The sequence below is a fragment of the Saccopteryx bilineata genome, chromosome 9 (genome assembly GCF_036850765.1).
Source record: "Saccopteryx bilineata isolate mSacBil1 chromosome 9, mSacBil1_pri_phased_curated, whole genome shotgun sequence".
NCBI classification, from domain to species: domain Eukaryota; kingdom Metazoa; phylum Chordata; class Mammalia; order Chiroptera; family Emballonuridae; genus Saccopteryx; species Saccopteryx bilineata.
In genome coordinates, this window is record NC_089498.1 from 33,530,688 (window position 1) to 33,546,147 (window position 15,460).

At 51.9% G+C, this 15,460-nt stretch overlaps 1 protein-coding gene across 3 annotated transcripts; it reads left to right on the forward strand.

Moving 5' to 3' along the window:
* The first annotated feature begins 592 nt into the window (after window positions 1–592).
* ADAD2 (adenosine deaminase domain containing 2) lies at window positions 593–7,410 on the forward strand. Of its 3 annotated transcripts, none has more exons than XM_066242919.1 (10): window positions 593–1,095; window positions 4,805–4,945; window positions 5,308–5,355; window positions 5,445–5,570; window positions 5,664–5,814; window positions 5,899–6,066; window positions 6,184–6,416; window positions 6,520–6,763; window positions 7,043–7,163; window positions 7,249–7,410. In XM_066242919.1, exons 1-10 carry the CDS (start codon window positions 651–653, stop codon window positions 7,351–7,353), a joined length of 1,782 nt encoding a protein of 593 aa, XP_066099016.1. In that variant the 5' UTR covers window positions 593–650; the 3' UTR covers window positions 7,354–7,410. The 3 variants fall into 3 exon arrangements, with proteins under 3 accessions (XP_066099016.1, XP_066099017.1, XP_066099018.1); XM_066242920.1 differs by having other exon boundaries at window positions 6,520–6,737; XM_066242921.1 differs by having other exon boundaries at window positions 6,664–6,763.
* The last annotated feature ends 8,050 nt before the right edge of the window (window positions 7,411–15,460 follow it).

The window sequence follows — 15,460 nt, forward strand, 5'->3', positions numbered from 1 at the left end:
AATGGGGGCCTCCAGGTTCAGCCAAGTGGCCGGGGTCGGCTGCTCTGATGGCTGTGGTTTGGGGACTCTCACAGGGGAGCCAGGTGAGGCTCTGGCCTCAGGGCCCCCAGACCCATTCCGCTCCAGGGGTCGTCAAACTTTTTATAAAAACCGCCCACTTTTGCAGTGCTGGTCAACCTGGTCCCTACCGTGCAACCAAACAGCACCACGATTGGCTCATCATGAAAGCTGGAACGCCCACTAGTGGGCGGTAGGGACCAGGTCTACCAGCACTGCAAAAGTGGGCGGTTTTTATAAAAAGTTTGACGACCCCTGCTAGTCTTTGCTTCCCAACACCACCCCAGAGTGGAATGCACCCACACCCTCTTCGCCCACTGCCCCCGCAAGTCCTGCCCTAGAAGTGGAACGTTGGCGGGGCGACCACTCTGTCCACGTCCAGGCTGCGGCCTTTTGGGGGATTGGCCTTCTGGTTGGTTGGCATAACTGTCTGCCACAGTCCGCGGCTCCCATTGGCCAGCAGCACGCAGGGGCTGAGCTTACGGCGCTGCACACTGCACCACTGGATCTCCACGTGGGAGTTGGCTGTCGGCAGTAAAAAGTCACGAGCGGCAAAATCCTCAAGCTGTCCTCTCTGGTCCTTGTATCCCGCCATGGCTTTACCCGCCAGTACGACCCCAGGAGTGGATGACGGTGGCCGCAAAAAGCCCCGCCTGGCAGCTTCATTGCAGATCAGCCCCAGGAGTCCTACCGGCCAGAGCCAAGACACCTGGGAGCCTCTGCTTGCCCACAGCATCAACGACAATGAGGGGGGTGGGCAGGTCCTGGCCTTGGCTACGGGGAACCATGGGCCCTTGGTGGAGGCCAGAGTCGGAGTACTGGGGATAGCTCAGGCACAGGGAGATTTGGGGGGACGGATGGGAAGGCCCCCGAGGGTCTCTGCCCCCCCTGCAGGACCCTCTGGGGACTTCCCGAAGGTGGCCAGACAGCTGGGCCAGCAACTGGAAGATCTACAGTCTAGCCAGGCCATGGCCTTGCTCACACAGTACGCAGCCAGTCTAGGAGTCTCCTTGATCTTCCGAGAGGACCAGACGGCAGGTGAGACCCCGTGGTCTGAGGTTGACCCCAGATGAAGCAGCAGGGACCCTAAGCTGGGCCTGTGCCTGGGACCTCAGGCACCCTTCACCGCCTGTGAGCAGTGAGTTGGTGGTACTAAGACCACCAACTAGCTACAATGGACACCTAACTGTGGCAGGTCAGGGCAGAGTGAACATTAGTCCCATCTGAAGCTTGTGGAGGTTGAGGGCATGCCTCAAGCTACCCAGCCTTTCAGCATAGTGTTTGCCCAGCATACAATTAACAGTTGTCATTCCAGCATTGAAGATACCTGAGTTAGGGCCAGCTTCTGACTTAAAGACATCAAACAGTTTGATAATGAGAACACCGCATAGAGATGTAATCATTGCTGCTGCTGTGATGGCTGTGGTTTGGGGACGTAATGTAATCATTATGTCCTTTTTCCCTTCCTCAGTGCACCCCCCTCAAACAGATACAGGCACGTGGAATAATAATATACCAGGTCCCAACTTCAGGTTCCCAACCTTAAGCCAGTGCATTCTTAGTTTCTAAGGAGATAACAAAAGAATCATTCCTTAAGCTGTTGGGACCTTTTGTAAAACTAAGAGAACCCCTAATGAACAGCTCAAAAAGAGATAATATATTAAAACTATATTTGGGATTTGTTGTAATCAGGTATAGTAGGACAGCAGATGTGGAAATTATTGTCATGAAAGAAGTGAATACAGATTCCTAGAGATGCAAGGCCCAGCTCACCACTCAGGGTTACATGGGAAGGGGTCAGGATGGGTCAGGAGGCATAAGAGGGAGGGGAAGTGTCGGGCTCGGAACCTTGACTGGGATTTTCTTGGAAGGAATGGTTGGGGCAGTGTACGTACACTGAGTTTAGGATTGAATAAAGCAAGACACTGAGTAAGTTTAGAGGTCCTAGGGGTGGTCCCTAGTTGTCTAGTGATGATCCCCACAGGTCTTGGGGTGATTTAGGTTAATGAGAAATATTGGCTTGAGTGAGAGTTTGATGGTTGAGGTGTGAGTTCTGGATTGGTTGGTTTCTACATCAAAGATATGCTTGCCGGAGAGTCATTGACTATCTCTAGCATTTGGCAGCCCTGGAAGGGACAGTTTGTACAGGACACAGGCCCAAAGGCCAGAGCATCAAGAATACAGAAAATAAGTTCAATACAGACGATAACAGCTTATATTCATGTGTTCTTGATGATGGGCCAGGCACTGTCTGAAGGGTTTTGGCACCTTAACTCATTGAGACCTCAAACTATATATTATTTAAGGAGGTACAATACTGTTACCACCATTCTACAGGTGGGAAGACAGGCTGGAGAAAGCGTAGCTGTGTGGCACAGTGTGAAACAGGTCTTTTTCAGAACCTCAGGATTATATCACCCCTCCCTTCTGCTTAAGGTACACCATCCACTGTTTACATAGGTGGGCATGGTTTTTAGTCATTTTTATTTTCTATTTTGACAAAATTTTTTTAAAAAGTATGAAACAGCTCCCACATACTCTTCACCTACATTTTCCATTTAACATCTTTGCTTTGTGTATATGTCTGTTTCCTTTCAATATATTTATATATATCCACATTGATTTTTTTAAAATTTTTATTTTCAAGAGAAACACAGGCAGAGACAGGCAGAAAGGAAGGGAGAGAGATGATAAGTATCAACTTGTAGTTGCGGCACTTTAGTTCATTGATTGTTTCTTATATGTGCCTTAACCAGGATGCTTCAGCCACGCCAGTGACCCCTTGCTCAAGCCAGTTACCTTGGGCTTCAGGCCAGTGACCATGGGATCATATGTCTATGATCCCAGGCTCAAGCTGATGATACCGTCCTCAAGCTGGTGAGCCTGCACTCAAGCCAGATGAGCCTGTGCTCAAGCCGGCAACCTCAGGGTTTAGAACCTGGGACCTCAGTGTCCCAGGTCAATGCTTTATCCACTGTGCCACCACCAGTCAGGTTTCACATTGATTTTTTTTCTGAACAGTCTGAAAGTTAATTTATCTCTTAAACACTTCAGAGTGTATTTCCTAAGAACAAGGACATTGTTTTTATAACTACAGTACAATGATCAAATTCTAGAAATTTAGTGGATATAATAAATACCATTACCTGATTACTGTTCACATTCCAATTTTGCCAGTTGTCTCAATAATGGACTCCCTCCCCCCCAAACCAGCGTGAGCTATCATATTTAGCAGCCATGCCTCTTTAATCTCTTTTCATCTGAAGCAGTTCCTCTGTTTTTGTCTTCAGGATCTTGATGGTTTGAGGAGTCAGGGCCAGTTGTTTTGTGGAATGTCCTTGCACTGGGGTTTGTCTGTTCCTCAGGCTTGAGTTCAAGCTGGGCATTAATGGCAGGTGCATGTGGGCCATACACCCCACCAGGAGGCCTGTGGTCTGTTTACCACCGGCAATGTTAGCTGGGAGGGCCTGACTAGGGTAGTGTCCAAGCGGTGTCTTCACTTTCTTCTTAGCGCTTAATCAGTCTGGAGATGGTGTGAATATCCTGTTTCCTATAACACTGTCACCTTGTTTGTTTGTTTGTCTCTTTTTTTTTTCTTTTTTCTGAAGCTGGAAACGGGGAGAGACAGTCAGACAGACTCCCGCATGCGCCCGACTGGGATCCACCTGGCACGCCCACCAGGGGCGATGCTCTGCCCACCAGGGGGGATGCTTGGGATCCACCTGGCACGCCCACCAGGGGCGATGCTCTGCCCACCAGGGGGGATGCTCTGCCCCTCCGGGGCGTCGCTCTGTCACGACCAGAGCCACTCTAGCGCCTGGGGCAGAGGCCAAGGAGCCATCCCTAGTGCCCGGGCCATCTTTGCTCCAATGGAGCCTTGGCTGCAGGAGGGGAAGAGAGAGACAGAGAGGAAGGAGGGGGGGAGGGGAGAAGCAAATGGGCGCTTCTCCTATGTGCCCTGGCCGGGAATCGAACCCGGGTCCCCCGCACACCAGGCCGACGCTCTACCGCTGAGCCAACTGGCCAGGGCCTTTTTTTTTTTTAAATGATTGTCACCAAATTCGGTTGCTACTGTGCTGGCTGCTGCATGTTGATTTTCTGATGCCAGCCTCCCTTCTGCATCTACTAGGTGAATTCTCGATGCAGGTGAATCAGAGCGCTGGTGAGCAGTGGTGAGATGGGGGTTCTTTTCTAAAAGGGCAGTCCTTTTGGGAAACAGGTTAGCAGCAAATACCAGCAACTACCATGAACTGAAATAAGTTTATGCCCTTTGTCCAAGTGATCCCAGTTCTAGGGTTTTCAAGTCTCCTTTGTGTCATAAGTAACACCTGAAATGACCGCATTTGGTAGTTGACACTTTCAAAGGTAGAGGAGAAATAGGCTTGGGGAGAGGCGGCGGCGGCTATGTGCTCAGGGCCATTATCCTAAAGACAGCACGGCCCTGGATTTGGGTCCTGACACTACCTGGGCACACTGTCTGCCCTTTGTGTGTCCCTGTTTCAGAGGGGTTTGTGAGGATTGTCTGAGTGATGATGGCCCAACACACCAAGGCACGTGCTGTGCCTGGTGCAGGAGTCGGCAGTCTCGTCTCCTTGTCTTTCTGGCTGTCCTGGGTGTCAGATGTCAGGAGGAAGCACAGCTGAAAGCTGCTGTGGGTGAGGTTGGGCAGATGTCATGGCCCTCCTAGAAAGGGCCCATGATGGGCATGAAGTGCAGGGCACCATTTCATGACCCCCTCCTTCCCTAGACCCCTGCTTCCCCTTTTCTGGGGGTGTGGAACTGGATGGGGTAGCCTGCCCTGCGGGCATTGCCAACAGCAAGAAAGAAGCCAAAGAGCAGGCAGCTCTCTCTTCCCTTAACTACATCCAGAGTCAGCTGGAGAACCAAGGTGAGGGGGCAGGTAACCCAAGTGACTGAGCCCCAGCTGGGGAGAGGGAACTGAAAGCCCCAGACACCCTGTGCGCATGTGCATGTGTGTGGGCAGCTTGAGCTGCTGCACAGACCATCTGGGCATTAGGACTAGGCCTTGAGGGAGCTGGCGGGGGAGAGGGGGTGAGCTGATCTTTGCCCTGGTGTCCGTTGAAGCCTGCCCATGGGGGGGGGGGTGAGGATTGCTAGAGGAGCAGTCAGGAGCTGGTCCCTGGAAGATGACCCTACCCAACAACGAAACCTCTTGGCTTCCTGACGGGCAAAGGACAGGAGGACAGACCCTGGCACCAATGATGAGCCACCCCTCTATCTCTGTTCTAGAGCCCCCAAAGACCCCCAGCAGTCTTCCGCTCTGTGATCTGAGTGTAGGTAGGTGGACCCCTGCTGACCCGACCCCAGTGGTGAGGGGACAGGCATGGCCGGTGGGGACCCCACTCAAGCCCTCTCCCCATGTGCAGAGAACATCCTGACCCACGAGCAGCGCTGCGCAGCTGTGGTCAGCGCTGGCTTTGACCGCCTGGTGGATGAGACCTCACCATACTGGGCCTGTAAGGGGACAGTGGCTGCTGTCATCCTGGAGAGAGGTAGGGTTGCCCTGCCATCCCCCTACTTCGGAAGGCCCCCATGGGTCCCTTGCCTGACTTGAGCCAGGCTGTCTCTGCTTTCTCCCTTTGCAGAGGTCCCAGGTGCCAGGAACCATACCAAGGAGATATACGAGCTGGTGGCACTGGGCACAGGCAATGACAGCTGTGCTGGCTGGCTGGAATTCTCGGGCCAGCAGCTCCATGACTGCCACAGTCTGGTCATCGCCCGCCGCGCCCTGCTGAGGTGACGGGTGGGCTGGGTGGGCACTGCAGCAGCCCTGGTCAGGGCGCAGCGTCTCCCAGCTGCTCCTCTCCCTGTCTCTCCCAGGTTCTTGTACCGGCAGCTCTTGCTGGTGACACAGGGTGGCCCTAAGGGCAGGGAGCAGTCCGTGCTGATCCCCCAGCCTGGGCCTGGGTTCCCCTTTGCCCTCAAGCCCGGGATCTTCCTACACTTCTACGTCAGCAACACCCCCGAGGGAGCTGCTCATGACATTTAGTACGTGGGGAGCTCCCGTGGGGTCCCTTGGTGTGATGGATTGGGAAGGGCAGTGTCGAGTGGGGTCAGAAGAGCAGCCTGGTGTCCAATGTCCTGTTTCATCTCCTGCCTCTGCAGCCTTCCGCTGCCAGCCTCCGAGGGCAGCCTCCTGCACAGCGCCCCCTTCCGCCTGCAGGCCCACATCCGAGGGGAGCTGAAGCCTGTGTACTACATGGCCCCCACGATGCGGGACACCCACGTGGGCTGCCTCTCAGCCAGCGACAAGCTGTCGCGCTGGACCGTGCTGGGACTGGGTGGCGCCCTGCTGGCCCACTTCTTGCCTCCCATCTATGCCACCAGCCTCGTCCTGGGTGAGGAGGACCCTGAGGGGCGTGCGGGTAGAAGGTGGGTTCTGGGTGGTCTGTGGGAAGGGGTGGTGACTCAGACCTTATCTTGTGCCTTCTGCTTCCACAGCCGACCCCTGCCATGACGCCCCCACTCTAAGCAGTGTTATCCACACTCGGCCCAACCTAGATAGGGTGGGGGAGTCACGCCTGCCACCTCCCTACACCCGTAACACACTCCACATATTTTCGGGGCCCCCTGTGGCTCCTTCAGACCTCACCTCCAACACCTGCCATGACCTGAGCCTCAACTGGAGCCTGGGGGACCCTGACATCGAGGTTGTGGATGTAACTACCGGGCGTGTGAAATCCGAGTGAGAAGGGCTGTGGGTGGGATGAGGGAGGGGCCTGGGGGTGAGGGATCCCCATCTCCCTGCCCGTGGGATAAGAGCGTGCATCTAGTTATCAGTGTGGGTTCTAATCCCAGCTCAGCCTCTTACAGCAATGTGACCATGGCTGGTGCCTCTGTCACGCACCCTGTGACACCCCATGGTATCTCCCGAGATTGTCATGGCATGAGAGAAGGTAGTTCAGTTAGTTAGTTCAGTTCATCTTCTCCCTCCTCTGATCTTCATGTCATTTTCTCTCTCCAGTGCCGCCCTCGGGCCTCCCTCCCGTCTCTGCAAGGCCGCCTTTCTCCGGGCCTTCCGCCAGGCTGCACGCGCTCTCGGGAAGTCTCACCTCCTGGCCTTGAGGACCTACGAGGAGGCCAAGGTCAGCTCCTTCCCTCCCCTCAGCCTCTTTCTCCTGCACGCCCAGCAAGCACCCTCTCCTCACCACTGTCCGTCCCCTCCCCTAGGCTGGGCCCTACCAGGAGGCTCGCCAGCAGCTGTCCCTCCTCCTGGAGCAGGAGGGCCTGGGGGCTTGGCCCTCCAAGTCACTGGTGGGCAAATTCAGAAATTGAAGCGGACTGCAGGGGGCTGAGGTTCCTGAGCCAAGCTGGGCCCGAGCGGAGGAGCGCTGTTGCTGGGGAGGGGCGGGGTGGGTGGGGAAGAGTGATGGGTGCACTGGGTAAAGTCGGGGTTAGAGGGGGGCCTGCCTGGCATGGCGAAGCAGTGGGGGCCACTACAGATTTGGACTTGAGTAAAGAAGCTGTTTCTGGGGAGGGGCGGGGTGGGTGGGGAAGAGTGATGGGTGCACAGGGTAAAGCCGGGGTTAGAGGGGGGCCTGCCTGGCATGGGGAAGCAGTGGGGGCCACTCCAGATTTAGACTTGAATAAAGAAGCTGTTGCTGGGGAGGGGCGGGGTGGGTGGGGAAGAGTGATGGGTGCACTGGGTAAAGCCGGGGTTAGAGGGGGGCCTGCCTGGCATGGCGAAGCAGTGGGGGCCACTCCAGATTTGGACTTGAATAAAGAAGCTGTTGCTGGTCTTTCTGTGTGTGGTTGGCTGTTTTGGGAGGAGGGGGAACCTGGAGCCCTTTTGTTGGTGAAGGAGAAGCCGGTGCCCTGGCCTATCTTCCTCCTCACAGAGCGACTTTGCTGCTGCACCAGCCCTAGCTCCTCCCTGCCTTGCAGCCTGCATGTTTTGGGGGGCTGAGGCTGTGACATGCCAGTCCAGGCTGCTGGCAGCAGGTGGGCAGTGGGAGCATATGCTCTCCAGCTGTGATGGAAGCTCCAACCACCCTTCTTCCTTTCCCAGGACTCAACTTGGGATACGTGGTAGAGAGGGGAGGTGCCTGTTCTCAGGTCTTTCTACCTCCAGTTGAGCTACCTTCATGGGTGCCAGGGGGGCATGCCATGTAGAGGGGTGCCTGGGTGGTGTGGGTGCTGTAGTCCCCAGCTGGAGGGAGGTGGGGCCCTGGAAGACAGCAGCCCCAGTGCCGTAAGGCCTGAAGGTCATCTGAGGGTCTGCCTGGGGGTAGAGCCTGGAGCCCTGTGGGTGGACTGGGGTGAATAGTGTCCCCCAAATTCACCATTACCTGAAACCTGTAAAAATGACCTTACTTAGAAACAAGATTTCTGCAGATATAATCAAGTTAACATGAGGTCATACTGGGTTAGGGTGGGCCTGAATCCAATGACTGGGCCCCTTAGAAGTAGAGACACCCGATACACAGAAGGCCATGTGAAGAGGGAGGTAGTGATGGAAGTGATGCTGCCAAACGTCAGGAACTTCGGGAGTCACAAGTAGTTGGCAGTGCCCTGGCTGGGTAGCTTAGTTGGAGCGTTGTGCTGAAGCACAGAGGTTGCCAGTTCAATCCCTGGTCAGGGCACACATGGGAACAGATTGATGCCCCCCCCCTTCCTCTCTCTCTCTCTCTCTCTCTCTCTAAAAAATCAATAAAAATAAACATTAAAAAAAAAACTTGCAGGAGGCAGGAAATGTTTTTTTCTCCAGTCACCAGAAGTAAACAGCCCTGCCAGCACCTTGACTTCAGACTCTGGCCTCCAGCACTGGGAGAGAATAAATGTCTTGTTTGAAGGCACCCAGTTTGTGGTCCTATATGGCAGCTCTGAGAAGCTAAGCCTCCCACCCGCCATGCACAATCGCTGTGTCGACAGGTGAAGAAACTCACAGGTGAAGCTGGGTAACTTCCAGAGGAGCGCATGGGGTCGGGTGGAGCTGCAGGTCCCACACAGGCATCTACTTCCCAGCCCTGCAGGACCAGTCACTGTGCTGGCTGGTGCTGGACTTGCTTCTGTGACCTTGGACGAAACTCCCAACCTCTTTTATAAACAGAGAATTGGATGATAGGGTTCCTAAAGTTCCCTCCTGGTTATGACGTTCTCCCCTCTGCTTTTCCCAAGGGCCACCAGAAGTGGGAGATGGAGAGGGTGAGACAGTGGCTGGTGGGAGGGCAGGAGAGGGAAGGCCACACAAGAGGAGCAAGACAGGTGTTCAGAAAAGTGCTTGCGCAAAGGCGTGGGAGCAGGATCAGAGGAGGGAGGTCTGAACTGGGGGGAGGGTCTCAAAGCCAGGTAAACACTGATCTTTTCCTCTCGAGAAAACTGCTATTTATTTACTGTTAGGTTGCTGTTTCTTTTTAAACAACTTCCAAGGCCAACTTTGAAATGATGATTTCTTGTGGTTATTTGTTTTGAGATGGAGAGGATTTTTAAATGCCCAAGTCTATTAATATTAATTAGCCCATTTATCACACGTTATTTTCCCCAGGAGATAATTTAAATTGATTTACTTTTTTGTGCTGCCGTGGTAACTACAACCAAATCTAGATATATACCAGCCATTCAAACTGCAATTTTATGCAATGAGCCTTTTTTATATTCATTAATCACATAATCACTGGGTAAACAAGTTATTCAAAATGACATAAACTCTACTGTGTTCTGCCAAGTAATATTTGTCCCCACATTGCATAAATCTGCCTGTCCAATCCTTTCCTCCCAAGATAGTCCTCATTACAAAATATTCTCTCAGTTCCTTTGACTCAGCTTATTTATTATTGCTGCGTGATGAACGCTGCTTTTGAAACGGAGAGTCTGTTAATGTCTTCTTAATCCCCTCTGGGTGAAGTCTCAGCAACACTGGCATATTTAAATCAGAAGGTGATGTAACCTAGCTGGGCACAACTCAAACAGCTGCTTCCTCCAGCTGCTATCACCCCCCTGTTCTGTTCCCTGCAGCTCTGAGCTCTGCAGATCCTCCCTGGACCCTGGGCACCCCTGCACTATGCTATTCCTCTGCTGTGTATGGTCTTCACTGCTAAGCAGAACTGGGGACCTAGGAGCCCCAGGGGTACTCCACCTTCCCAAGCCCCAGTTTCCCCATCTACCAAATGTGAGTTGGTCACAAATGCATAGCCCACAGCGCTATGGACAAATAAACCGGTATATGGGCTGAGAACTGTTCCAGGTTCTTGACAGTCCTCAGTCAATGACTGTCATCAGTCCCTGTGTCCTCAGCTAAAGAGGCAGAACTATTGTTTGTTTGTCTCCATTCCCTCCTGTGGGATCTCCCACATAGAAGATGCCCAACAGACAAGCATCAAATGGGAAACTAATGATTTATAGGATCTCCTCTTTACAGGAAGGAGTTAGAGGGAGAAAATAGTAATTCTGTTCTAAAATATGGTGTTAGACAACATTTTGGAAATTTTCGTCTTATTGTGGCCCTTTTCCCCCTGTCTTGTAGAAGCATCAATAAGACCTAGAAAACTTAAGAGTCTAGAGAAAGAGGTTCTGCTCTGTAAATTGTCACTCTGCTCCGTGGTTCAGTGGTGAAATGACAGTTTAAAAAACATGAGTACATGTTAAGATGCTGTGACAAACCCACATACTCTGCTTTCAGTAGAATTTGTCTTCACAATTGTCCAGAGGTGATCAGTCCTTGGATGACTGTCCACCATTCTCACCTCAACAGTAGGTGTCTTCCTCCTGAAGGACGTAACCCAGAGGTTTTCCTCATCTCCCTGTTCATATGCCCCATCGGTCCAAACTTAGTTACACACCACACCTAGCTGTAGCAGTGACTGGGAAATGGGTATCTAGCTACAACTTGGGTGGGTTCTATCACTAAATGATGTGAGTGAGAATGGTATTGGCAGTGGTGAGTGGTCTTTTCCACACGGAGCTGGGAAGAACCGATAGGCTCTACCCCTTGTGGAAGAACTGGGTACTGCAGGGAGCATCACACAGCCAAGAGGGGAGCATAAGCAGACTCCACCCAGAGAAAATATCACATGTGGACATGGGCCTGCTCTGGGTGCAGGCTGCATGTCCAGCACCACATTAGGTAGCCCTGCCCTCTGTCCCCTGTTGGTCCCTGATCTCACTTCCTTCTCCACTCCATCTATTCCCCCACTCCAGTTGTGCTGTACCCCATGCCATCCTTTGAAGGCCCAAACCCATTCCTGCCTTAGGACCTTTGCACCTGCTGTTCTTTCTTCCCCAAAGTATTTCCTCCAGAGATCCACACATCTCCCTCCCTTACTTTTTTAGGATTTACTCAAATGTCATGGTTTAGAAAGGTCTTCCAGGTCACCCTTTACAAAATTGCCATCCCTCACTCTGGCAGTCTCACCCCTACCCTGCTTTAGCCCTTGTCAGTTTTGTTCCCTGCTGGAACCCCGGTGCCTGGAACAGTGTCTAGCACAAATGACTTGCTGATGAATTAATAAAGAATAAATTTGGGGGAAAAAACATATCAGCATGCCCTGCTGTCACTGCAGAGGCCTGGCAGCCTAGTAAGTCACAACCTTGACACCTCAGCCCCTTTACATAGCCTCACCCATGCCTGGGTCCTCCTCTGACTCCCTGGATTTATCTTGCTGGCTTATCTAGCGCTCTCCAGGGTGAGCCTGGAGTTGGGTAATTTACATTCTAAAGCTCCCAATGTCTTTAGCTCAGACAATTAACTTAATTGTGAACATTTGGGTATGCATCTGAGAAGTTCGGTGGGGAGGCAGGCCCAACCTCCTTGTGGATGAGACTGTGTCAGCCTCACCCCTCACCGCCTTGTCCCCTTGTCCCAAAGACACCCCACCACTGACATGGTGGCTGGCATACAGGTGGCACTTGGTAAAATGAGAGGAAAGGAACCTTCCTGGGAAAAAAGGGATGCTTACATTTGCTGCCCACTGACGGCATGCCAGGCCCTGCCACCGAAGACAGAAATGGGCTGGAGGCTAAAGCTGGTGGCTTTTAGACACATTTATAGAACTGAAAAACTGTTCTGTGTTGTCATGAAAAGGAATAATTTAATTCTAGAGTAGGTGTCTGCTGAGAAGATATCACCTGTGGACATGGGCCTGCTCTGGGTGAGGTGGTGATGGGTTGGCATGCACGTTTTCCCCATAGAGCTTTGCTGTTGCACTTTGGGTAAGGTTCTTGTTTGCAGGGTGGCAAATTGCCAGAGCCAGTCAAGGAGGCCGAAGAGGGCTAGCAGCTAGGGCATGTGTGTCCCAAAGACACCTCATTTATACAGAAAATGAGCACTATGTGGGATGCCAAGCAGAAGGTCGGACCAACTGCTATGACATACAACCCCTCACTCTCAGTGGCTTACACAGGAGAAGTTTTTCTCTTGCTTGCACAATCTACTGATGCAGGTGGTCAGCATGCAGAAGTTCGGGACACAGCTGCTTCCATCTTGTGGCTCCACTGCTCCTCGGGCAGGGCCTGCAAACTTGTTCTGCAAAGGGCCAAAATAAATGTCTCTAGCCTGAAGGCTGTGACAGCCTCTATTGCACGACTTGGCTCTACCATTATAGCCCAAAGCTCCATAGACAATATCTGAATGAATGGGTCTGGCTGTGTTTCAATAAAACTTTAGCTGCAATAATAGGCACAGGGCCAAATGCAGCTTACCAAACCCTTAGGACTTTGAGTATTCATTGAGTCTGCATGCAATTTGCAGGGTGGGGTACAGCAGGGAGAGTATAGAAGATCATGCATGGGGTGTTTGCAACTGGTCCTCAGTGGCACGAGCCCCTTCCACCACCTTCCAATGACCAGAACTTCAGCCTTGACTCCCTACCTGTAGGAGACTGGAAGAGGAAACAGATGTTGTTGACAGACCCATTGCAACCTCAGAAGACTGTTCAAATTCGGCACCCCTGTGCCCCCACGTATGGTTACTCTCACTCTGCCCTCCTCCTTCCTAGGACTTACCACAAGCTCTGCTTGTCCTGTTTATTTCTTTTTTGACTTATTATTTGGTCTGCCTTCCTACCTCCCTCTTCCCATCCACCCAGACCCACATGAACATTTGTCTTGCTAACTACTGTCTCCACTGAGCTAGAACGACATCTAGCACATGGCAGACACTTAAGAAATACTCCCCAGAACCCAACAACGGCCCATCCTGACTTCTAACTTGGCAGTGGCTCTAGTGTAGGTGATCCCTGACCCTTGTCACTCCTCGCTCAGGGAGCCCTCCTCGCTCCTCCCACATCCCAAGGTCAGCCCCAGCAGGCCCTGACATTAGTCCTGCTCTGATATGCCAAAGAAGCAGCACGTCACTTCTTAATATTGTTTAATGTTTCTCTGGAGCGGGGGGGGGAGGGGGGGACAGGAGGGCTCTGACAGCTTGTTAGGAGGGCACCAGGTGACACTGCTGAGCTTTCCAAGGGATCTATTTCAAGCTGGTCATTGGCAGAGTACAATGGAAGCCTTTGGAATAGCAAGATTGGCTAATTTTAGCTCAGGGCACCCAATTTGTTCCCTTTTCCTTGGCTTCGTCCCCCTTACAGCAAAGATGAGTTATGACAGTCACACGCTCTCTTGTTCTCTCGTTAGAGCAGGCAGCACGAAGGCAGGGCCGGGCTCTGTGCAGCCTCAGCCAAGGTGGCTTCAGACAACCAGAGAGCCACAGGCCCACGGAGACAGCCAGCAGTGCTCCCCGGTCTCGCTCTGTTTGAAACCGACATTGTGCTCCTGGAGGTGGCCCTGGGTTAGATGTCAAATGCTGGATGAGAGAGGTGCTGGGCAAGGACCAGGAGGCAGAGCTGAGGGCTCTGGATTGGCAGTCCTGGCTTTGCCACCCCTGGCTGTGTGACTTGCCACATTAAGTCCCCTCCCTGAGCCTCTGTGTCCACAACTGTAAAATGGGCGGGTTGGGGTTGGTGACCTTCAAGGAGGTACTTTTAGCTCTGAGATTCTATGAGCAGGAACTCCTGAGCAGGCAGGGGTGGGGAAGGGCAACGGAGGGTCCCCTCCTAGTGGCAGGTGGAAAGAGATCACCTTCTCTGAGTCTCTGGGACTAATTTATCTTCGAGGCACACGCTCATCTGCTCTTCACAGAGGTGGCCTGAGGTGACCAGCACACTGGGCTGGCCTTCCATTGTGTTCTATCTGGCCTGCTGAGGAGCAGAAGTTAATTTTGTTCCTCATTTAAATACCTTTGAGCTCGGTCAGCACTTCCTGACCTTTTCTCCTTTCTTTTCTCATTCTCCACTCCCCTGCCGGTGCTTCCTGGGGTCCCCTCCTAAATAAAGGGCTCATATTTCACTAGAGAGAGCACGGTGTCCCTAGATGTGATACCCAGAGAGGGACACGACTTTACGAATGCAGTGTCTGTCCGGGAATGCACAGCCTCAATCTAAGCCCAGGGAACGTTATTAGGAGGCCTGGAATGTACACAAAATGAGGCGGTTCTATTTAAAGGTGGGGGGTGTTGTAATCATCCAAAATTTCAGTGTCATCTACGTCAAAGAAAGGCTGGGGAAAGGTTCAGATCACAGGAGACTGAAGAGATAGGACAAGTAAACGCAATATCGGATCCTAAACTGGACCCAGTCCTGGAGGGGAAAAAAGCTAGAAAAGATGTTATTATGTCAGCCGACAAAATTGGAACAGACGGTAGATTAGATTAAAATATTGCATCCAAGTGAAATGTGCTGACGTGAGTAACTGCGCGCGGTTTTACAAGAGAGTATCTTCACTCTTTAGATCTGCACACAGCAGTGTTTTGGGTTTTCCTGGGATTTCCTTCTTACAGTGAAAGAGCTGGTTTGCCTGAGAGCTGCCTATATCAGCTTTTGAGGGAGAATCATGGATTCCTTTGAGAATCTGATGAATGAAATCTCTGGGCACTTCACACTATGAAACAACACAATGTACACATTCTTTGTTGTACGTCATCTCCAGAGGTCACAGACCCTCATGGAAACTCTCAGCTAAGAATCCTTGCACTGATGGTCTTTGATAGGCCTTCAGTTACCATGTTCTAAAGTTCTGAAGGCAAAGAGCATGATGTCATCAACTTTCTCTCACAGGGTCTAGAAAAACATACTATCTATACAAAATAAAAAATAGAACAAATGATAAACAGGCAATATGTTTTAAAAAGCGGTGTATTCAAGTGTTCTATGTACTATTTTTGTTCTTGCAACACTTTTTGTAAGTTTAACATGTTTTTCCAAATAAGATGTTAAAAAATGCTTGCCTGTTGCATAAATCTCATTCAGTAAGTGAAGCCCATTATTAGCATTTCAATACAAGGAAGAGGAGGCAGGGAGTTGAATGCTTCTGAGAAGGGTCGGCAGCTGGGCACATACAGCTATGTAGCCAGGCGCTAGCTTGCTTGGGGTCGGGATAGGTGGAAGAGCCTAGA